Below are 23,261 nucleotides of genomic sequence, written 5' to 3'. Positions count from 1 at the left end.
TTCTTTCTTTCCACTTTACTGAGCTGGTATTTCAACAGAGGCACAAAGCATCACACTTGGCACTAGAGAGCACAGTGCACTGTAATGAGAAGACCAGAATGGAAGTCAGTCCTGGCTCTGGCACTAATGTCTCGGGCAATCTTGGGCAAATCTTTCCCCAACTTGGGTTCTCAATTTTCCCTTCTACCTAATGAAGAGATTGGACCAAATGACCAAATGCCCTTCCCTTCTTTGAATCTGTGAGGAGGTCAATGATTTGACTCTTCACCCTTAAAGAGACTGTTGGATAGAGTGGGCTAGTAAAATTCAATCCATTGTGTTCATAAAAGTACTACTAGATTTATATCTTCTTGGGAATCAAAGGAAAAAGGAAGGTCAAACAGGATGAAGGGGGGCAAAGGGCTAATCTCATACAAGGGCCTTAGACCCTTGTATTTGTCAAGGCCTCAAAACTTCAAGGCAATGAAGGCCTTGTAGCACCAAGCTCCATTTTAAGAATGGGGTAATTAACAATGGTTGAACAGCTCAGGCACCATCTCCATCTTCCTTCCCTCAACTCTCTATCTGAAAGTGTTCTTTCCATAGTCAGCTTTTCTCAAAGCATTTTGTCTAGAGTTCAGTACTTCTTAAACTGTTGGTTGCAACCCTAGGATTTAAGAAGCACTGAAGGGGTTAGCGAATGGAAAAAGTTTAACTCCTGGTCTAGACCTCTCACCTTGACAACATTCTACTTTGATTTATGCTTATTTTCTAACTTGTCATATCCCTTTTTCTCCGGTAGAATATAAGTTCTTGGAGAAGAACCATTTTCTGTCCTTGTGTCTCCAGATCCTAACACAAAGTAAGTACTTAATGTCTATTTCACTGAACTAAGACTTTACCACTCCTAGTAGTGGACAAAGTGGCAACTAAAGAATAGTGAATAAATCAGTGCATTCTTTGGTGGTTGGTGAGTTCCAAGTACTAAGGGTGGGGAAAAGGTAAAAGAACCCTTAATTAGGAAATATGGAGATGGTCATAGGAAACTCATCAACTATGAGGGGGACATACAATTGTGTCCCAAACTGTTGTTGAATATGTGTGTCTGCCCAGGGCTCCCCATTTGGGAGTTGATGATGTTAGATCATAAGAATGATCACAACCAAAAATGTCGCTTGCCCTATGAAAAGTTCCCCAAAATAAAGACAATCGAAGCACCAGACCTCTTGTCTAATGGAAACCAAGAACACATTTTCCAGACTTTTCTCACTAAGTAATTGGATAAGATTAATTCATCTGATAAGAAATTCAGCGAATTCAGCCCTGTTGTTTTGTCAAGTAGCTCTTCAAGTATCTACACTAATTACTGACATTTTCCCCAATAAAATTTTTTTGTCTTGACTATGCCTGGTGGTAAATGTGAAAATAATTCTGAAGACTTGTCAGTGGTTCAAGAGGGATGCTGTCTGACAAATGGCAGTGACTAAAAAGGTGTTAACAACTCTGGCCAAGTGTTCACAAGTATCACAACTAGAGGTAATTACATCAAGAGCTTCACCTTCATAGGTCAGAAGCAGTTCCCATGGTCAATTTCCTAACCAATATAGGCAGCAATGGTAGAGTGACAAAAGTCCTATTCTTTGAGTCAGGAAGATCCAGGCTCAAATTCTGCCTCAAACATTTACTAGCTGAACTTCTCTCAGACTGTTATCCCATCCAAACATAATAACAATAGTAGCTCCCTCACAAGGCTGTTGTGAGGATCAAATGAGATAATTACGTAGAGGGCTCTGCTAACTATGAAACACAATATAAATGTTTGTTATAGATCTCCTTTCCCTGCCAACTATCTAAATTGTATAGGGTGAGAACAAGAAAAAGCAGTGATTTAGAACCCCTAATAGAATAGGGTACAAGGACCACTTTTTACTGCCAGAAAATAACGCTTCCCCAAAGACATTTTGTAATGTTCCCAAGACACACGATACTGTTGAAAGCTCAGGGTTTAGTCACAAAATTTACAAACACAGATAGCAAGCATAGTCCACTGGAGTTATTCTCACTACAGTGTGGAAGTGGCTGTAGGTACCTTGAGACCATGTTGGCACAGTACATGCTCTGCTTGGCAGGTCCAGCTAAGTTGGACAGTCTCAGCAATAGATTGGGTGCCTGTTGTCTGAAGGCCAGTCTGTCTAGGCCCCACAAGGTTTATCACCAGAAGGTTGGCACTAGGACAATAATCTGGTCACAGCAGTTGATGAAGAATAGCTAGCCAAGGTGCACAAGGGGCATGACTGGAATTGATGGAGAAACCCTCTACATTGAGGAAAACATGAGTCTTTTACAGCTCAGAGAAATGTCACACCAGGTCAGACCAATATCATGGTCCCAATCCTGGGAACATGCTAAGTAATAGGATGAACACAAATCTAGCCACTGACAGATTTGTAAAGTGCCTGGCACCCTCTAGTCACTTTACAAACTTTTTTTAGTCCAGATTTAAGGTTTAGGCCAATGAGAGTATTGACTAAGGATCTCTAAAGACTCCAATACTTTGTTTGTGAAGATAACATTTTGTTGTTCTGTAAATGAATCCTTTTAATTCAAAACTGCCAAATAATTTCTTTCCTTCATAGAAGCCTGTAAACAGTTTTCATATCTGCTTTTTTCATCTTTTAGGTCACTAAAACCTGTGAAATAAGTAGGGCAGGTATTAGCATCATCATTTTGCAAAAGAGGAAGTCATATCAAATTAAGTGCTTTACCCAAGGCCACAGTGTGTAGAGCACAGTCTGGACAAGAAAGGTCTCCTGCCTGCCAGGCTGAGACTCTTCTCCATCTGATCACACATGCACATGTTTAGTTGTGCTATAATAGCAGGTAGGTATGGGACTTGTGATCTCCTTGGTATAGGAAATGCCAGAGTAAGAAAACTCCCACTACCAATAGGATACTTTCTCTGCAAATTACAGAGCTGTCTGGGACACTGAGAGGTAAATGAACTAGTTCACACAGCTAGATGTGAATGCAGGGCATTCTATCTTGAAGTCCACTCTATCTACTTCCAGCTTGACAAGTCTGAAACTCAAAACTAATTTTGCTGGGCAGAAAGAATCAATTAATCGTCCTCTCACCTCACTCAAGGAGGAGCTTCAGCTTCCAAAGAGGATCACTGAGTATATTATTCTTGATGTAGAACCAACAGGCCACGGAACTGCTGCTGTGTTCCTAAGGTTCTTTGTATCTGCAGTTAACAGTATCTCAAAAGATATATGTGTGTGTATGTGTATACACATACACACACATATATATCAAAGAATTATAGCCAAATTGTCTGAGGGACAAAGTCAGCATGCTATTAATGCAAATTTCAATGTTTGTAGAGCTCTTTACTAACACCTAGAAGATTCCCCCTTTTTTTCTTTTTCTGCCTGTCCTAGCCAGACCAACTTGTCTCTTCTTTCCAAACTTCAAGTTTGTCGTTGTTTCTCCTTTCATTAGGTATTAATTCTGCTTCTGATTCCTTTTATCTAAGCAAAATCAAGTCACTTCACCCCTGAGCATCAGTTTCCTCATATACAAAATGAGAGTAATAACATTTGTACTACTCATCCCACGGGATTAACGTGAGGAAAGCATTTTGTAAACCTGAAAGTGTTGTAGAATGTGGCCTGTCACTATTATAAGATAATATTATCTGTATACCCTCAATAAAGCAAATACATTTGGACCGGTTTTGAAGCAGTGATAATAGGTTAACTTCTTGCCTGTTATAAACAAAAGCTATGATTAGGGAGAATGTCTCACCTTGATCCAGCGGTACCCTAGCCAACAAAGCTATCCACCTCAGAATCGTAACCACCTCACAGTTCCATGAGCTTTTACTTTAATACATTCTAGATGCGTCCACTTGGTTGGGTTCTTTTTCCTCTTGCTCAACTAAAGTCAATTATAGCATGAAGGATAGAAAGATGAAAAAACAAAGTTGGTGAATGCCAAGGAGAAGGCTACAATAAATACCCTTCTCTGGTGTGGGTACTCCCTCAACTGGTGTAAATTACCACCTCTCTTCACAACACAGTAAATGGTCCTCCTGAAATACTACGATTAAAAGGTCATCATTCTGTGGCCAGACTTCGACTTCAGCTTGTTTGAACCCTTGCCAACTTAGCAGGACTTGGCAGAGCCTGTGCTCTATTGACAGGGCCTTCAGAACTTAAAACTTCCTTCCACCAGGAGAATAACAGGGGACACCTCCAATTATTTGTGAGCTAAAAATGCACTTTAAAAATATCTATGAATTAAGATGCAGCATGAGACATACACTTTTTAGATACAGCCAATATTGAGGGTTTGTTTCATTTGACCATGCACGTTTGTGGCAAGAGTTTTGTTTTTCATTTTTTTGTAATGAGGGAGGAAAAGGAGGAGGAGAAAATAAATAATTTTTCTTAACAAAAGACTCACTTTTTTATTTTAAGAAAACCTGTAAGATATACTTGTATTAACACCAGAAGTAGATATATTTAAATATGGCCACACTATTAGTAATACAGCACTTTAAGGTTTGCAAAGCACGGTACAAATATCTCATTTGATCTTCACAGCAATCCTGTGAGGTAGGTGCTATTGTTCCCGTTTTACAGATGGGAAGCCAAGACTGAGAGAGAGGAAGTGACTTGCCCAGGGTCACATAGCAAGGAAGCCTCTGAGACAGGATTAAAACTCAGGGCTTCCTGGTTCCAAGTTCAATCTCTACCCACTATATCCCTCAGTAGCATATAAAAATGCCTGACATCTGCAGACAAGCAAAAAAGAACTCATATAAATATGCCTTGGGATTATTTTTCTTAAAGCAATATTTACTGTCTTAAAATGAAAATGTGCCTTTCAGATATCTGCAGTTAGGATAAGTGATGGAAATAGTACAGTTATGTGCACAGAATATGATATTAAGTTACAAAGTAACACTTTGCAAGAGACATTTATAGATGTTAATATGCTGTCAAATGTGACTTATGGTTTCAGGAGGGATGCATGCAGCCCATGTTTTTAATGGTTAGCTCCTGGAAGCTCCTTAGTGTAAAACAACCCATTCTAGGGTTCTCAAGCATTATGCCAGTACATTGTAAACTCTGGTAGGTCCTACATAAGGCTGAAAAATCTTTGAATAAAGATCTAGTCGCAGACTGCACATCAATCATCCCAAGACCAGTTAAATTCAAGATTAGCTAAGCTCAATGAGACTCCACCTAAGGTTGGCCAAGAGGTGAGGTACTTTACGAATTGCCTTGACTGAAAATATTCATCTTCTAAGATGTGAAAGAGTTGGGATCTGTGGCAATGAGTGGGTGAACACTCACACTACAGAAATCACATGTTTTGAAGATAAATATGAAACTCAAACCAAGCTGCTTGCTAACAATTCTGATAGAAGAGGTGAGAGCAGAAGGAAAAACCAAAATGTCTCTACATAAAATCCAGAAGTTTCATTTTAGTCAGAAGTTTACTACCTATGCTTTTGCCATCCTTAATTTTCATCTAAGAGGTGGCACTTCTAATACCAAGCCCTACAATGATCCCCAGGTACAGTCAAAACGGCCTCCTTGTTCAAGTTAGTGATTTTACTGACAAAGGAAAAACTCACTTAACTGTGCCAGCATCACTTAGGTGGTCAGATTCCCTTCTCTTATCAAGATTCCTTCAACACAAGTTTTCCCAGGGATAGCATTCCAGTTTCCTTCTTTGAATTGTAAATAAGGCTCCATCAGTGAAGGAATGCCAGCCAATACAACAAATCCAGAATGACTTCAGTCTGATTCTCAGACTAGATATATAGTTTTATCATTTTAATGCAAAAGCCAAGCATTCATTGTCAATTTCCTCTTAGAGTTTTAGGATGTGAATAAGTTTATTTTGGGATGCCAGGAAATAATAATGAAAGTGACCTTTGGTATTTTATCCCTGCCCACCAGAATCAGAGAATTTTAGAGCTAGAAGGAACCTTAGAAATCACTCACTCCAAGCCACTCATTTTACTGGTGAAGAAACTGAATCACAGGCAAGCTAAATTATTTTCTGCAAATTAAACCACTAGCAAGCGGTAAAGTCAGGACTAGAACACAGATCTTCAAACTCTAAAACCCGTCTTCCACTACACCAGGCTACCTCACAAGGAGGTCTTGGTACTAAAGTAAACAAAAAAGAGGCAAACATTGTAAGAACCACCAAAGTGTCTCTCTCTTACACAGACACACAGACACAGACAGACACAGACACACACACAGACAGACACAGACACAGACACAGACACAGATACACACACACACACACACACACACACACACACACACACACACACACACACACACACACACACACACACACACCCCAACAACAAATTTGCTTCTATTCCACATACATGAAGGACTTAAGGCTATAACTCAGCTCTGCTTCCCCCAGCCAATTGTCCTCCAGTAAGAAGTTTGGCCTGTGCCAAGACCTCAGGAGTTTTGGCCTATTAAGTACAGAAAGGTAACAAAGCTAGTAAAAGACACTGCTACACAGACCAAGATGCCAAGGAAATTACATCATATTAGATTACACATCTCCATTTTCAATAAAGTGGATAGCACTGGCACAATGTGATCTGAACACTCTCCATCAGGGTACCAAGTTCTCTCTTCAGAATCACCCCTGGTTGTCCTGGATGTGTCTCCAGGGAGGTCGAGAGCTTATCTCCTCCTGTCAATTTCATCCTATACTTAGGGGATAAAGAAATGTCACTCTTTTTTCTTTTTTTTAAGACCCCTGGGGAAAGACAAAGTAGGTTGACATCAGCATTTATGATTATGCATTTACACATCAAGGTATTTAGAGCTGTACAAAACTTCTCAAGGACTCAGACTGGGTTTGCAGCAGGATTCCATTTAGATGAGAAACGTAGTAGTTAACAAACAGGTGAATATTTACACAGACACTACTAGTGCAACAAGTACAATTTAAGTTAACCAAATAAAAGATAAAGCAAAGAGCCCACAGGCTAGAAGCCAATCCCTCCCCACTCTTTGCTCAAACACACCCCCCACACACACACACAAAATCAACAGAAATGATTCAGCAGCATCAAGTCTCCAGCTTAAATACAGCAGACAGACGTGAGTGACATGATCCCTGAAGAATGACAGAACCAGCTAGGCTATTCCAGCAAGGGCTTGTGTCTGATAATGCGAGGACTTTCTCTATTGGGCCAGGCATGCTCTCCTGCAGACAAGTGAAACACTACTGTATGGGCATTTCCCCCACCCTCCCCAGACTTCATCGGTAAATTACTTCTCATGCTCTGTGGTTTCTCGTTTGCTTTTAATTAAAACCAAAAGACATCTTCTAAGGTGCTCTGGAGCAAAGGTGAAAATCGAATTATGGTAATGCTCACTCAAAATGGGATTTCTTAAATGAAATGTCATCTCATTCAGATGCTTTTTCAATAAATAAGCATTTGTCAGGTATCATGTTTTCCTTCCACAATAAAAGACAACTTTGCTTCCTTCCAGAGTTGATGCTGGAACTTGAAAAGGGATTGTGGTGAAAAGCTTTCTGTGACTGCAAAGTAATTTGGGCTGTGCACAAGTTTTAGGCTAGCTAGAAAGGCTGCAGGCAGTGTGTAAAGTTTACATCAGCCCACACTTGGCGGTTTTGTTCTCCAAAGAGACAGGACAGAGGGCCTGTTAAATTTAAGGGTCTGGACCCACTGGACAGCCCTTGGAACAGATGTCCCCAGGGTTAGGGGCGTTGTGTTTTATCTTGTTTAAACCCACAGAGGTTTAATTCCTGTGATTTCCGTCCAACTCAAAGCTCTGATTTATGCACTTAGTCACATCATGTAAATACACATATGCAGTATATGTATGTATATGTAGATATTTGCTCTTTAAAACCCACAGCACAAAAAAAATCTACAAAAAAAAGGAAAACAGTGAAATGAGGTCTTATAATGGTCTTAAAAGTCACACAAGCTGGGATTAACTTGAAGACTTGCCCTGGAGCTCAGTTCTGATCCCTTATGTCCTCTTTCTAGGTTGCCCCCTGGTCTTCAGTGCTTGCGGTTAACATCCCCTTGTCAATAAGGTGAGCCTTCAACGTGTTGAAGATGTGAAGCTGCTGATCTGGACGCAAAGTCAAAAACTGCTGAATCAGCTTACTTGGGTTAGGGCCCCTGAAAGAAAAATCAGAAAAAAAAAAACTAAATCAGGGTCAAAGGCATTTTTGTAAGCTGATTATACCCAATGGCTTATTTCTTCCACTAAATATTTATTGCACTAAATTCAACACTCATCACTCAAACAACATAGAAGCAGTAGCATGGTGAATCCCCAAATTCATTTTATTTGGCTACAGGACATGTTTTTGTGCTCATGGTTGAATGAGGAAGTATCTGACCTCCTAAAAACGCAACGCTGCAAGAGCAGACTAGACAACCAAATTCAAAGAATCTTCATTGGATGCAGCAGGAAAGCTAGCTTACCTGATAAAACTGGCAATGTAGACGTTAACAAAAGTAGCCATCAGGTACTGACAGTCGAAGCGGTCCATAATACCACCGTGGCCAGGGATGGTGTTGGCAAAGTCCTACCAGAGTTAAGGAGAGAATCTGTAAATCTAAATTCAACACAGTAATTACAGACCCATCTAAAAGTCCTAAACACATGCCCAACTAATCCTCAATACAGAAAACACTAAGCATTTGTCCTTGTCCCTAGCAGATAGCAAACATAAAAGATAGATGGATATAGTGGGGCTTATGGCAAAAAAACTTTTAAAAATACAGAGAAATTAGGTGACCAGCCGCAAAATTCCATTTCCTGAACAACAACTGTAAGCTTACTGTGAATGATCTCAGTTACATTCAACATATGTAATATGAAGGCCAAATGGATTCAAAAAGCCTGACTGGCTTCATCTTTGGGGAGAAGAAAAAGAGAAAAATTAAGGGAGATTCTCCTACCTTGATTTTAAAGGCCCGCTTGAATCCACTTGCAAAAAAACCTCCAAAGGGGCCAATAAGGGAGGCAAAGGTGGAGAGAGCAATGCTGTGGATCTGAAAGGGATACATCCGGACTGTTTTCTGCAAAAGATAAAGCGGGGGAAAAAAGTTGAAGTTGCCTTCAGTTTTTATTTTATTTCTTTAGTAACATTCCTAAAAGAAATTAACTTTGCCAGGTCTGCAGTTTCTCTCAAAGTGCAAAGCTCACCAACATACAAAAAAATAAAATAAAATTCTGAAACTGTTTTTCGGGATTTTTTCTTTTGTAAGAAAAATTAATATGTTTGGTCTAGTTTTGCTTGAAACATTAAAGACCTTGAGCAAGAAGCAATCATTAACTGGGAGTTAAGGAAAGATTATTTCTTAACATAAACTGACAAACAGTCCCAAGGTGACATTCCTCAGGTACAGGACTTCCAAAATTTTATTCAAAAACTATTTTAAGTGCCTGCTACATGTAAGACAGTACAGATGCATGCCATAATTAGGGTGGGGGTAGCAGAAGAGAGAAATTTACCCTCACTTTGAACCTTCCCTGACTCTATATTTAATTACCCCTTCTGGTTTGGCATCTTCATACCTTTTGGAAAATTTCTGTGGAGAAGACCCTCACTCTTAGTCTAACCAAATGCATGACCTTAGTTGGGCTTGATCCATGCCAAGTTAAAAGGTACACACCCAGCCAATGATGGACTGAATCACCAAAGGGATGTTGTATTCCTGAAGTCTGAAGAGATCTGAGGGCTCACAATCCACAGTGAAGCTGTTGGTGTCATTGTTGAACTCCACAGGGCAGATGAAGCATCTGTATCCAGACATTAAATAGGAGAGCTATTTGTAGAGGAAAAAAGCACCAGGTTAATAATAGATATAACAATTTTTCTTTCCTCTAGGCTTCCAAAGCAACTCCCCAAAACACATATACACACCCCACACTCTCCTCATACTACAGCTGTTTTCACTCACCCATCTAGTTAAGTCTGTATACAAGAAGGGTCTCCCCACCTCCCCTTCACACCCTACCAGTCCTTTAGGGACCACCTCAAGCTTTACCTCCCCTGAGAAATATTCCTGGTGACTTCAGTTTGACACACAACTCTCTGTTCTATGCTCACTACACATCTCGTCATCTCAAACAGACAAAGGCTATGTCCTCATCTTCGGTAACCTTCCAAGCACTGCCCCTGCTGGGCATTAGCAGAGGGATGGTACTGACTAAGAGTTTATTGACAAAGGGCACCCAGTCCCCAAGTGAAAACAAAAGACCATAGAGTTAGAGCTCAAAGGAAGCTTAGGAACTCTCTAGTCCAACAACCTCACTTTACAAATAAGGAAAATGAGGCACAGAAAAGTTAAGCGACATCCCAAGTTCCCACAGAGAGCAAGAGGCAGAGGTGGAATCTGAACTAGTTCCTCTGATTTCAAATCCATTAATCTGCCCACCAGACTAGGATACCTCTTCTGCCCTCAAAGTCATTCCTGAGATAGGGATGATATCCATACCCAGAATATGGCTCTTAAGATGTATATATTTTAGGCAGCCATGGGACATGGTGGATAAAATGATGGGCATGTAGTCTAGAAGACCAGAATTCAAATCTTGCCTCACATACTTTAGTTTTATGACCCCGGGCAGATCAGTTAACCTATGTTTCAATTTCCTCTTATGTAAAATGGAAATAATAATGATTATTATCTGTTTTCTTCCCTTCCCTCAAAATTTGTTGGAGGGGCTTCCTGCCACTAGAAGTTGACAGGCTGAAAAGTTGGTGGACTTGAACAGAGAAGGGAGGAGTAGGGGCTCCTTGGTAACAAAGTACCAAGTGCTAGTTCAAGTTTGAGTTTGTCTTCATTATTTAAATGTCTACTGAGGTACTCATTTAATACCACATCAACTTCTGGTGTTAAAAGAATAGATAACCTTCATCTCTTGATAGAATGTCTACATCAGGAGTTCCCTCCGCTGATAAAATCTGTTTGTGTGTGCACGCGCACACGTGCACAGTCGTGCATGCATACAAACAAGGTAGTACTGTTGTGAGTTCTTTCATGAAAACCATAATTACTGACTTGAGAGGGGGAATTTAGATTTGCCCCTAAAAGATGAACAGTGGGAGTTTGGTCAACGTATTTTTCAGAAGTGGAACCTTGGTCATTAGGAGATTAAATATAGAAATACAGGTTATGGAATACATTTTTACATGGGGCCAGCAGAGGGCAACACTGGAATAACACCCCCCCAACACACCCACCCCCACACCCCCTATGGTACAATCTCTCATCCACTCCTTTTTAATAACTCACCATGTATCCCTCCCATAGTAACACCCATATATCCCTCCCCAAAATCCTCCTCCCTTTCAAAGAGGTGACAGCCTAAGGACATAGATTGTTTTGCCTGGTTACAAGAGGGTTGAGCAAAGAACTTACGGAGGTAAGGAAACATGCCAGATTCAGGAGCAGGAAGCTAGAACACAAAAAGTGCTTAGCTCCTATGGGCCATTAGGAGTTAGTGGCTATAGTAACTCTCTCAGTGTCTTAAAGTACCAACGTTGCAGCCATGGACTGTGACTTTGTATACTTTATCTCATTTGATCCTTACAACAACCCTCTCAAATAAGTGCTATAATCATCTCCATTTTGGAGATGGGTAGTAAGCAAACATCAGAGGGAAGACTCACATTTTGTTCTTCCTGACTCTCAGTCCATTTCTCTCTCCACTACATGCCTCTGAAACCTGAAGGTAAACACTCAGTATCTCTCCTACCTCACAGACACTGATACACTCATGGATCACCGAGTACATAACGGCAATAATTTAATAACAAACATTTTCACACTTGGGACTGTCAACTACCTACCAGAAGCCCAAACACCACAGTGGCAAAGAATCCTCCAATGAAGCCTTCCCATGTCTTCTTTGGAGAAAGCTGTAGGAAGGAAAAAAATAAACCAGAGTATAGAATTTGACTGACATCATTATTTGTTATCCTGCATGTATCCTACCATAACCTTGATTTCATCTACACCTTTAATGAATCCTTTTCCAAAGGCTTCTTCCTCTTTATTTAAACATGTTCAGAAATCCCTTACTCCTACCAGCCTTTTAAACTACTATCCAATTTCTTTACTCTCCCCAGCCCTCCACCCCCACTTTAAAGTCAAACATTTTAGAAAGAAAAGGCTTACATTTTGTTACTGCCCACTCTGACCACCTCAAACTCCTGTAATCTGGCTTCTGGTACCCTCACACTAGAAAAAAAGTGCTCCAAGGACACTAACTCCTAATTAACCAGCCCAATGGTCTTTTCTCAGTCCCTTCTCTTTTTATCACCTAACACTGTGGGCTTCCCTTGGCACATTCTCTTTTCCCTTGGTTTCTGTAATACTGTTTTCATAACTCCTCCACCTCTCTGAGCATCCAGCTCTTCACTAGCTCCTGAACCCTTGCTATTTTTAAATGGATATGTGTTCACTACAGTTCTGTCTTCAGTCCTCCTCTCTTTTCTCTATGCACTATCTCTTCCCTTGACAACTTCATCCACTCCTGGATGAAAGCACCTCTATGCAGACAACTCATAAAATTTTCTCTTCACTTCTCGTGAAATCTCTTTCAAGCTCCAAATAGATACATAACTTAGATTAAAAAGGCCACATCATAAATCTGAGTAAAAAGGAAATACCTTTCACAACTATGAACAGAGGAAGAGTTCGTGACCAAAAAAGGGATAGAGAAGGTATCAAAAGATAAAATGGACAATTCTAAGAACATAAAATTAAAACATTTCTGCACAAACATAACTAATACAGTTTAAATTAAAAAAGAAAGTTAACTAGGAAAAAAATCTTTATAATTTCTCTGATAAAAATCTGATATATTTGTATATATGTGTGTATACATTTAATATATGGCAATATTTTAAGAATGAAAGTTGTTCCCCTTTAGATAAATGGTCAAATGGTATAAGTTCTCAAAAGAGGAAATCTAACCTATTAACAATCATATGAAAAAATGCTCCTAATCCATTAATAATTAGAGAGATATAAAATGAAAACAATTTTAAGGTTCCATCTCATACCTATCAAATTGGCAAAGATGACAAAAAAGGAAAGTAACTACTGCAAGACGGCTGCATGAAGAAAATATACACCAATACACATTGGAGAAGCTACGGATTGGTCCAACCACTCTGGAAAACAGTTTGGAAGTATGCCTCCAGAGCTATTCTTCAGTACCAATCCTAGATCTATACACTAAAGGGATCAAAGAAGACAAGAACCCATATGTAAAAAATATTTACGTAAACATTTTTCATGGTTATAAAAAAACTTCAAACTAAGGCCATACCCATCAAGTGGGGAATGGATTTTTAAAAAAATCTATGGTATGTGAATGGAGGAGAATATTATGATGTTGTAGAAAAAATATAAAAGGGAAGATTTCCAAAAAACCTGGGAAAACTTGTACAACTGAAATAAGCAGAAGCAAAAGAACAATTTATATAACAGCAACAATTTTTTTTTTAAATTAAAGGATTGGAATAGATGTGATTTTATAAATTTCCTTTCAGTTTTAAACCTAATAGTGTTATCCAAAGGGAAAAAAAGTAAAAGAGGGTCACTAAAATATTTTCTTAACCACATAGGAGAGAAGAGAAGGAAACAAAGACAAGTAAGGTAACTTTGAAGGTTACATGTTAAATTTATTATATTTTAACAGGAAAAAGGAAGTTGTACATAATACAGATTCACAGTTTCATGTACAATTCTTTTTCTATTCAACTTTGTACTTTATATGGAAATGCTAATTTTATTTGGTCTTTACTAAGTTCAGAATAAAAAAATAGATTTTAAAAAATCAATTAGGTTTCTCTCTGTCTCCCAACGCAACTTTTTCCCACGGAAAGAATTGCCCTGTGATATTTCATGTTAAGGAAAATTCTCTCACCTTGATGAGTGGGGTCCGACCAAAGAAAAAACCAAACATATAGGCCATGATGTCATTACAGATCACACATGAAATGGGAACAATAAACCTAGAAAGAATTAAAAAAGGAGGGAAGCCAGAAGCATTATTAGCAAGCTGTCAAGATTAAGTATATACAACTCTAATATTTGTTTTCAAAGAATATCTTCAAAGATGGCCTTGGCCATCTCAGTTCTGATGCTCTCTCCTCCCATCCGTCCCACCCAGTCCCCTCATCAGCATCACAAGTGTGACCATAATGGAACAACACTACCTTAAGACACCTTCACACTGCAACAATCTACAAATTCACATCTGTGAATACTCTTTCCATGAGCACAGAACAAAACTATTCTATAACTTATCAAACAGTCTGTGACGTCTGCTGTGATTAGAAAATACCCATCACCTTTTCCCAGGAGTAAGCCTCTCCAAACTAACCTGGGTCTCGAATGAAAAACCATTATGGGCACTTGAACTCCAAACCTCTCTAGCTTGAGAGGAACTCCTTGAGTTTGTGTTGCTAACATAAGCAAGATCCTCCTCCATGCCATGAGGAGGCCTTTGGGGGACTGAAACATACACACCTTTTAAAAGCTCAATGGCTAAAGCACTAGCTCAGAAGTGGGGCAAACATTCTAAAAAGCATTCTTGTTCCTTATTCTAAAACTCTCATTAGTTTTTCAAAACCTTGGTGATCATGCCTTGCCAAGCCCAACTCTGGATTATTTCCACCATTTGCTTCTACCATCAATATCAACATGATGCTGAACTGAGCTAAAAGAAATCATGAAACTGTTCTGACTGGTGTCATTGCAAATTATGGCAGCTAATCTCAGCTGGACCCTCAACGCAGCAGGCAAATATTCTATCCTCCCCTAATGGATTCTTTATCTCACTCTTCTCAATAGTTGTTCCAAACCTTCTGTTCTCCCCTTAAGCCTGTATCCCACTCAACTTCTCAGCTGAGAACCCTGACTCACACTTTGAGCCCATTTCCCAAAAGCTCCCCTTCTCCCCTCACATCCTTCATACGTTTTCCTCCACTTTACACACACCCTTGAACCTACCCCCTTCTTATATCTCCAGCAAACTGCAATTACTATGATACCATGACAGCTTTAAACTCTCTCTTATCTTTAATCTTCCCCTAGCTACTGGCTCCTTCTCTGCTGCCCAAAAGCATACTTCTATCCTTTAAAAATGTCTCCTGTCCTTTAAAAACCCTCATCGATCCCACCATTCTGTCTTCTATCTTTTCTTACCTCTACAGCTAAGCTATTTGAGAAAGCTATCTACAACTGGTACCTCTTCTTCCTCTCCTTTCATTCTGGCTTCAGACTTCATTATTCAACTGAAACTCTCCACAACTGCCAATGAACTCTTAATTGCAAAATCTGTTTGCCTTTCTTCAGTCTTCATTCTTCTTGATCTCTCTGCATCTTTGACACTATTTACCATCCCCTTCTCGTGGACACCCTCCCCTCTCTGGGTTTTTAATGATACTATTGTCTCCTGTTTCTCCTCTTAACCCAAGGCCCCCTTCTCTTTTCATTCCATCCTAATTCATCTAATGATCTCATCAGTTCCCTATGAGCTCAATTAGCAGACTAGAATTCTCAAACTTAACATGTCCAAAAGGGAACTTACCATCCTTTCCCCCAAACCCTCCCTCAGGGCCAGCATTCTATCTCCCAAGCCATCTAGCTGCCCTTACAGTTTTCAGCTATTACAAAAAGTGCTGCTATAAATACTAGTATATGGGGACTTTCTTTTTATTGATAGCAGCCTTGGGGGTATAAGCTCAGTAATGAAGTCTCTGGTTCAAAGAGTATGGATATTTAGTTACTTTATTTGCTAAATATAGTCCAGAATGTATAGCTCCACCAAAAAAGTATGTGGTATCTATCATTCCACAACCCCTCCAACATTGCTGTCATTTTTTTTGTCATTTTTCCCAATGTACAGGGTGAAAGGTGGAACCTTAAGAATGTTCTGATCTGCATTTCTCTTAATATTAGTAATTTAGAGCAAGGCTTCTTAAACTTTTCCCACTTGTGACCCCTTTAGCACTTCTTAAACTGTGGGTCATGACCCCATAAGGGTCCTGTGATCCACAATTTAAGAAGCACTGAATTTTAGAGCATCCTTTCATATGATTGTGTATACTTTGCAGGTCTTCTCTTAAGAACTCTTTGTTCATATCCAATGACCACTTATCTATTGGGGAATGGCTCTTAGAAAGAGAGAGAAACATAGATGTAGATATGTGCACATATATACATATTACATGCATACATATGCTTTTTATACATCTTGGATATTAAACCCTTATCAAAGAAATTTGATACAAAATTTTTCTTATCTAGGTACATTATTTTGTCTGTGAAGCTTTTTTAGTTTCAAGTAATCAAAGTCATCTATTTTATCTTCTATTTGGTTAAGAATACATCTACTCACAGTTGTGAAGGCATATTATCTGTCTCTCTAATAATTTTTAATAGTATCATCTTTAATATCAAGTCCACACATCTATTTATAATGTATTGTGGATTATGGTGTAAGGTGTTGGTCTGAGCCTAATTTATGACAGATTATTTTCCAATTTTCCTAGTTTTTTTTTTAATCAAATGAGTTTTGTCCTAGGTCATTTTTGTTTTCCACTTTATCAAAGGGTTGTTGAGTCCTATTGTTTCTAAATCTCCCTTGTCAAGTCTGTACCACTAATCTATTTTTTAACCAATACCAAATGGTTTTGGTGAGTACTGCTTTATAATATAGTCTGATGTCTGGAAATGCTATTTTCCCTTCCTCTTTAACTTCTTTTCATCATTTCCTTTGATGTTCTAGTTATTTGTTTCTCCAAAAGAATTTTATGTTTATTATTTCATCCCCTTAGTAATTTGATTGGTATATCATTAAAAAGTGTAAATTAATTTTGGTAGTATTATCATTTTTATTATATTGACACGGTCTTCCCATGAGTACTGAATATTCCTCCAGCAATTTAAGTTGTTCTTTATTTAAGGAGCACTTTTTAAGTGAATCTATACAAGTCTTTTGTGTGCTTTGGGAGGCTGATTCCCAGGTATTTTATACATTTTGCTGTTACAATGGTATTTCCCTTTCTGATGTCGGTTTGCTTTTTGTTTTTGTTTTTTTGAGTTTTGTTATCATTATAAAGAAATACTATGGGTTTTTGAACATTTATTTTGCAGCCTGAAACTTTGCTGAAGCTACTAACTGTCCTAATTAGAATCTTTGATGATTCCTTAGGACTTTCCAATTCAACAATCATATCATCAGCAAATAGGAATTGTTTTATCTCCTCTTTACCTATCAACACTGCCTTTAATTTCTTCCTCTTGTTCTACTTCTTGGCTAACATTTTCCAGAACTATATTAAATAGTAGAAGAGTGAGCATCCTTGCTTCACTTCCATATTTACTGGAAAAAGTTCTACTGTATCTCCATTACATATGATGCTTGCTTTTGGTTCTAGATCTTTTTTTATGATATTAGAAAAAAGTCCCTCTCTATCTATACTTTGCAGAATTTTTAGCATAAATGAATGTTGTACTTTGTCAAAAGCCTTTTCTGTATCTACTGAGATGATCATATGGTTTTGGATATTTTGGCTTTTAATATGATTATATTGTTTTCCCAAAATTGAACCACCCTTGCATTCCTTGTATATAGATCCTATTTTGGTTATAAATGAATGACTTTTTATTAATTAGTTAATTAGTTTAATTAATTAATCAATCAATTAATTAATTAATTAATCCTTCTATTTGACAGGATTTTGTTTAAAATTTTGAGTCAACATTTATAAATGACACTAGCCTATATTTTTCTTTCTGTGTTTTATATGTCCCTGGTTTACATATTATAATAATAATTATAATAAATAAATATAATATATAATATAATAAATAAATATAATATATAATTATATATAATATATAATATATATTATAATTAATTATAATTATAATTTTCTCATAACATTAATTTGGTAAGGTGCTTTCTTTCTCAATTTTTAAATTTGTTCAGTATGAGTACTAAGTGATCTTTTAAAAGTCTGACAGAATTCTATGAATTCATAAGGACAAAGAGTTATTTTTTTCTTTGCTAGTTTCTTTACAGCTAGATCTCCTTTTCTGAGATTGGGCTATTTCAGAGTTCTATCTGGTCTTCTGATAGTTTGGGTACTTTATGTTTTTTAAAATATTCTATTTCTTTTGCATTCTGTTTTGTTGGCATATGATTCTACAATGTGTTGTGACGATTCTTTTATATTTCTTCTGGCTCTGCTATGATTTCATCTTGCTCATTTACTATTTTATTGATTTGCTTTTCTGTTCTCTTGTTTTTAATCAGATTAATTCACACTATCTTTGTGCCCTAGTACATGGACAATGCTTGCAAAAGTTCCACATGTTGCTAAGAAATATATATGTTCTTTTTTGCTATCACATTTAGGAGACACAAATGGGTTTTTTACCTTTAGTTTCTCTAGCAAGTTACTGGGTTCATGGTTTCCCTTTTGTTTATTTTTCTTAATTTAGACATAACCAAAAATCAAAAGGGGATATTGAAGTCTCCGGTCACTATTATGTTACTCTCTATATCTTCTTGTAGCTCAGATGTTTCCTTTATGAATTTGGATGCTAAGGCATTTGGAACATAAAGATTTAATATTGATATTGGTTTGTGGTCTGGGGTTTCTTTCAATATAACATAGCTTCCTTGTTTATCCCTTTTTATTTTCTGAATATTTGGTTTTTTGCTTTGTCAGATAACATGACTGCCACTCCTACTTTTTTGGATTCACTTGATGGATAGTAAAAAAAAAAAAGATTGTAAGGTTTTCTTTTCTAATCTGTCACTTTTTCATTTAACTGTATTATTTAATCCATTCACATTTAAGCTTATGACAGGTATTTTTTATTTCTCCCCTCTGTCTCTAATACTGTGGTTGTTTTTTCCCAAGTTGGAATATTTTCCCCTCTTCTGCTGTAAACACAGTACTATGTTCTTTCCTGTTCTCAGTGGCTCTCTTCCCCTCAGCCCTGATCCCCTCTACTCATTTGTTATCCCTTTCCCTGATCTTGCATATTAGGTCCTTTTTCTCTTCTGCTTTTATCTGATTAGGTAATTCTTTCTCCTTATATTGCTTCTCAGTCAAATAGATTTCCCCCTTTTTCTCCTTCCCTTCAACTAGTCCTAGTCATTAGTTTCTTAAATTTCATTTTTGCTCCCCTTTCCAAAAAGGATTCTTCTCGCTTATTATCCATCCTCTCTGTCTACTCTAGACCCTTATTCTCTAATCTGCCCTTATAACTATCTGGTCTCTTTTCTCTGCATTCCTCATACAATCAAGGTTTCTAAGGCATCCATTCTAGGCTCTCCCTTCTAAGCAGTTTCTACCACTGCCTTTAGAGTCTGGCCCATGGATTCCATTGTGTCCCACCCTCAGTATAATGCCAATTATTTCAGGGGTCAGAGAAGGTACTGCCCCATGGTAGGGGGTCCCTTCCCAACCACATCCCTGATTATGCAACCCACCACTGATTTGTAACTTCTAGTTACCTTTTTATCCCCATATGCCTCAAAGTCTTTTCCCTGTCTCTAAGGCCTCCCATTCTCCCAGGAGCCAGCTGCTTCAGGGAACTCTAGTTCCATCCTACCTCATGAGGAAGGATGAGAACTTTTCAATCATCAAATCTCCCAGGCCATAACCAGCACAAGGTACCTATCTCCCTTCACTGAGCATCTCTCTGTACCCATAGAAGCATTCATCAATAGAACCTCTTTTTTCCACCAAAGCAAGACTTCCCCCCTTTCCTCCCTTTTCAATCCTTCCTCCTTTCTCCTCACCCACTCTTCTGTAGGCTTGTCTCTTTATGAAACCAAACTGGTCACTGTCCTTCACTGCTAGCCCTGGATCTAACTCCAACACATCATGCATTTCTACTTCCCTGCTCCCCCTTCCCCACATTTCATGCACCCTCCCTCATATTGTACTGTAGTTTCACAGAAGAAACCGATTCAGCTGCAGGCCAGATGCGGCCAGATACTATCCAGAATGCCCCAGACCCACCTATTTACTATTACCTCCAACAACCTTCTGCCTTTCCTCCAGTCTCCTCATGTACACTTAGAGAGAAGTTTCTTACTGGTCTCTCTACTGTCACTCTGTTGCTGTTACTGTCCATGCCTGCTGCATCTGTTCACTTCTCCAACATTTCTGTTATTTGGAGTATTCAAGAAACAATCTCTTCAATTCTGGTTTTCTTTCTAAAAATGTTTCCAATACTTCTTTATCATTGAATGCTCATCTTTTGACATGAATGGTTAAACTTAGATTTGCAGAGTAAGTCAACCTGGGCTGCACTCTAAATTCTATCGTTGTTCCAAATACATTATTCCATTCTTTCCTACACTTCCTGGTCGGTGCAGAATATCCTTGCATTATTGAAATGTCCTTTACTTTGTAATTGAAGGTCATTCTCCTGACTGCTTGGAGAATTTGCTTCTGAACTGGATTGTTAAATTAGCCCCCACATGTCTTGGAGTTGGCAGTCGTGGGTTTTTTCTGAAGGTGATCTATGAATTCTTCCAAATGATATTTCATTTTCTATGTTCAAAAGTTCTAGGTGGACTTCAGAAAAACCTGGAAAGACTTACATGAACTGTTGCTGAGTGAAATGAGCAGAACCAGGAGAACTTTATACACAGTAACAGCCACAGGGTGCAAGGACTGTTTCTGATAGACTTAGCCCTTCCTTCACAGCAATGCAAGGACCTACAACATTTCCAAAGGGCTCATGATGCAAAATGCCATCCACATCCAGAGAAAGAACTATGGAGTCATAACACAGAATGAAGCAGATTATTTTCTCTTGTGTTACGTTTTGTTTTGGTTTGTTTTTTTCTCACGGTTTCTCTCATTCTTTTTTTTTAATTCTTCTATGCAACATGACTAATGTGAAAATGTATTTAATAAGAATGGATGTGTAAAACCCATATAAGATTGAATGCCGTCTCAGAGAGCAGGGAGGGAAGGGGAGAAAATTTAAAACTTACGGAAGTGATTGTTGAAAACTGAAAACAAATAAATTAATTTTTAAAAAGTTCTGAGAAGTTCTTTTCTGTTATTTCCTGCATTATGGTATTAAGGTTTTTTGTCCTGTCCTGTTCTTCTAGGAGAACTATGATTCTTAGGTTGTCTCTACACATCCTGTCTTCAAGATCAATGTGTTTTGCAACTCTGAGGTACCACATCACACCTATCAGATTGGCTAACATGACAAAAAAGGCAAATGATAAATGGTGGAGATATAGGAAAATTGGAACACTAATGAATTGCTGGAAGAGTCGTGAACTGATTCAACCATTCTGGAGAGAACCATGCCCAAAAAGCTATAAAAACATGCATACTCTTTGATCCAGCAATAATATCACTAAGTCTGTAGCCCAAAGAGATCATAAAAAAGAGAAAAGGACTCACATATACAAAAACATTTATAGCAGCTCTTTTTGTGGTGGCAAAGAATTGAAAATTGAAGGAATGCCCATCATTTGAGGAATGGCTGAACAAGTTGTAGTATATGAATAGAATGTAATATTACTGTTCCATAATAAATGATGAGCAGGCAGATTTCAGAAAAACCGGCAAAGACTTGCATAAACTGATGGTGAGTGAAGTGAGAAAAGCCGGGAGAACATTGTACACAGTAGTAGCAGTATCGTATGATGATCAACTTTATTAGACTTAGCTCTTCTCAGCAATGCAATGATCTAAGACAACTTTCAAAAGACTCATGATGGAAAATGCTATCCACATCCAGACAAAGAACCATGGAGTCTGAATGCATATTGAAGCATACTATTTTCTTTTTTTGTTTGTTTTTTGTTTTTCCTTTCTCATGGTTTTTCCCTTTTGTTCTGATTCTTCTTTCACAACATGACTAATGTGGAAATATGCTTAATATGACTGTACATGTATAACCTATATCGATTGCATGCCGTCTTGGGGAGGAGGGAGAGGAGGGAGAAGGGAAAAGTTTAGCACTCAAATAAAAGTGAATGATGAAAACTAAAGATTAATTTTAAAAAGATCAATGTGTATTGCTTGCATAGTGAACACATTTTATTTTAATATTATTTTTTCTTTCCTCTTCTCGATTGTCCTTCACTTATATATATATATGTATAGATAGATAGATAGATAGATAGATAGATAGATAGATAGATAGATAGATAGGTAGATAGATAGGTAGATAGACAGATAGATAGATACATATACACACACACATACATTCCCAATCTATTGTCCTCTCTTTTGTTTCTTTGGTGAGACTTACCATTACAGATTCTAGTTTTTCTATTCTGTTCATGATTTTTGCTGTGTAGATCATAAATTTAGCTCTCAAAATTCTCATTTCTTTTTGGAACCATTCAGAAACAGCATGTTGTGGTTTCATGTTCTCCTCACATTCCACAGGGTCCTTCCTCTGCCTCATCAAGTGTTGGATCATTTTCTTTCATTTTGCCGTATTTATTCATAGATGCCACAACTCATGTAATAGATCTGAAGGCCATATTTCCTTCTGTTTTTACTCTTTTCCTTGTTAATTTATCTGCTTATGTTCAAGGTTTTTAGGTTTTCTTCTTTCTGAGTTCTTTAGTAATTTCAGTCATTTTCTGACTCTATGAATTCCTTCCCCATAATCATGATGATTTCCTAGTTAGCTGAATCTCAAAACATCTCAGTCTTCTCCCATGCTGGGCAATCCATGGTTCATCTGCCTATATCTCTGTCCCAAGTAAATTTTGGGTGGTGAGAACTGGCCCCAGTTGACTGCTCTGCTTTTTCCCTTAGGCTGGGTGGAGTGCTGCACCCCACCCCACTCCCCCTACACACACACAATACACACAAAGTGTCATGTCCTGGTGACCTGTCTCCGTTCCCAAGTTCTCAGGCCCAGAACTAGCAGCTCAGAGCTTTGCTGTGCTGCTTGTCCCAGCACCAGCAATTTAGAGTTATAGGGTTGTAGCTCCTAGTAGTCTTTTTGCTCCTGAAGGGCTATGGCCAGCATGGTTATTGTGGCCCAAGTAAAATTCCATAGCCTGGAACTGGGGGTCTCTACAGCCCTGGAAAGAAGAAGCAGTGATCAGAGTTTTGTGGTAAGCCTGTTTTGGGTCCTTGAATCAGCTACTATAGCCTCACTACTGGTAGCATGGGAGGTAGAGGTGAGGAGGGAG

At 38.3% G+C, this 23,261-nt stretch overlaps 1 protein-coding gene across 3 annotated transcripts in view; it reads right to left on the bottom strand.

Moving 5' to 3' along the window:
- Positions 1-6,805: 6,805 nt before the first annotated feature.
- The window catches only part of CDS2 (CDP-diacylglycerol synthase 2), a 66,009-nt gene continuing 49,553 nt past the window's right edge, over positions 6,806-23,261 (bottom strand). For all 3 annotated transcript variants that reach the window (XM_072635311.1, XM_072635312.1, XM_072635313.1), the window contains 6 exons: positions 13,971-14,058; positions 11,884-11,952; positions 9,701-9,853; positions 8,984-9,103; positions 8,504-8,607; positions 6,806-8,194 (listed from right to left, as the gene is read on the bottom strand). In XM_072635311.1, coding sequence (XP_072491412.1) covers positions 8,053-8,194; positions 8,504-8,607; positions 8,984-9,103; positions 9,701-9,853; positions 11,884-11,952; positions 13,971-14,058 — 676 coding nt within the window. In that variant the 3' untranslated portion in view covers positions 6,806-8,052. The remainder of the gene's footprint in view (positions 8,195-8,503; positions 8,608-8,983; positions 9,104-9,700; positions 9,854-11,883; positions 11,953-13,970; positions 14,059-23,261) is intronic.

Source organism: Notamacropus eugenii, chromosome 1 (genome assembly GCF_028372415.1).
Source record: "Notamacropus eugenii isolate mMacEug1 chromosome 1, mMacEug1.pri_v2, whole genome shotgun sequence".
NCBI classification, from domain to species: Eukaryota; Metazoa; Chordata; class Mammalia; order Diprotodontia; family Macropodidae; genus Notamacropus; species Notamacropus eugenii.
The sequence above is the reverse complement of the archived record's forward strand: the minus strand, read 5'-3'. Positions and strand labels throughout refer to the sequence as shown.